Genomic DNA, 1,455 nt, shown 5'->3' with positions numbered 1-1,455 from the left:
GTTTGGGGGCTCTGTGGAGGGTCTCGGTCTAGTTTGGGGGCTCTGTGGAGGGTCGCGGTCTTGTTTGGGGGCTCTGTGGAGGGTCTCGGCCTGGTTTGGGGGCTCTGTGGAGGGTCTCGGCCTGGTTTTGGGGCTCTGTGGAGGGTCTCGGGCCTGGTTTGGGGGCTCTGTGGAGGGTCCCGGTCTGGTTTTGGGGCTCTGTTGCTGGTCTGGGGGCTCTCTGGAGGGTCTCGGGTCTGGATTAGGGGGCTCTCTGTCTCGTCCTGGTGACACCCTGATGGGAGGATATAGAAACAATCGTTCCCGGCGCTGTCAGTACTTCATAAATCTACATGAAGTGCAGCAATGTGACCCGTTAGGGCGTTTCCGGTCCGGCTTTGCCGTGACTGCTCTGTGTAGACGCGTTCCGGGGGGTGAGGAAGCTGATGTTGGGTTTGTCATGGGGAGGGGGTGCTGGGTGTATGATGGGGGGCCCCCTGGGTGTCTGTCATGGGGAGGGGGTGCTGGGTGTATGATGGGGGGGCCCCCTGGGTGTCTGTCATGGGGAGGGGGTGCTGGGTGTATGATGGGGGGCCCCCTGGGTGTCTGTCATGGGGAGGGGGGAGGGGTGCCTGACGTGTCCCAGATAACAGATACACTGCAAAGAAGCAGCAGAGGAAATGGTGGAGTCCGAATCCCTTTTAATTGTTCATCATGTGATCTCCAGCCCTCCCGCTGTTGTGGAACTACAAGTCCCATGAGGCATTGCGAGACTGACAGTTACAGGCCTGACTCCCAGATGCATGATGGGATTTGTAGTTGAGCACAGCAGGAGGGGGCGGAGTCGCTCACCCCGCTCTACACCTTTCTAGGCCCCGGCTGTTACAAGGCGGCCTCTACAGCACACCTAGTATAATGATCCGTAGGATGATGGGAGTCTTCATCCTCAATGATCCCATCAGATTTGGATGAATGGGGTTGTCTTCCTGCTCTCTGCTCAGATTTGGATGATGGGGGTTGTCTTCCTGCTCTCTGCTCAGATTTGGATGATGGGGGTTGTCGTCCTTCTCTCTGCTCAGATTTGGATGATGGGGGTTGTCTTCCTTCGCTCTCTGCTCAGATTTGGATGATGGGGGTTGTCTTCCTTCTCTCTCTGCTCAGATTGGGATGATGGGGGTTGTCTTCCTTCTCTCTGCTCAGATTTGGATGATGGGAGTTGTCTTCCTTCTCTCTACTCAGATTTGGATGATGGGGGTTGTCTTCCTTCTCTCTGCTCAGATTTGGATGATGGGGGTTGTCTTCTTTCTCTGCAGAGAACACAACAATGAATGTCAGCAGTGCTGCCGAGCACAAAGCTCAGAGATATTACCGGGCCTGCTTGAACGAGTCCAAACTCCTGGAGCTCGGCGCCAAACCACTGCAAGACCTCATAGAGAAGGTGAGTGGACCAGGAATGTGACGGCACCGGGCTCCTCC

The 1,455-nt window shown here is 56.2% G+C and overlaps 1 protein-coding gene across 1 annotated transcript in view; it reads left to right on the top strand.

Annotated features, from left to right (window-relative positions):
* The window catches only part of LOC108803932 (endothelin-converting enzyme 1-like), a gene marked incomplete at both ends in the record, with an annotated part of 13,565 nt that overhangs the window by 2,672 nt on the left and 9,438 nt on the right, over positions 1-1,455 (top strand). Inside the window, one exon of the mRNA XM_018575718.1 lies at positions 1,293-1,417. Coding sequence (XP_018431220.1) covers positions 1,293-1,417 — 125 coding nt within the window. The remainder of the gene's footprint in view (positions 1-1,292; positions 1,418-1,455) is intronic.

The sequence above is a fragment of the Nanorana parkeri genome, unplaced genomic scaffold (assembly GCF_000935625.1).
Source record: "Nanorana parkeri isolate BGI_ZX_2015 unplaced genomic scaffold, ASM93562v1 scaffold4495, whole genome shotgun sequence".
Classification (NCBI taxonomy): Eukaryota; Metazoa; Chordata; class Amphibia; order Anura; family Dicroglossidae; genus Nanorana; species Nanorana parkeri.
The sequence above is the reverse complement of the archived record's forward strand: the minus strand, read 5'-3'. Positions and strand labels throughout refer to the sequence as shown.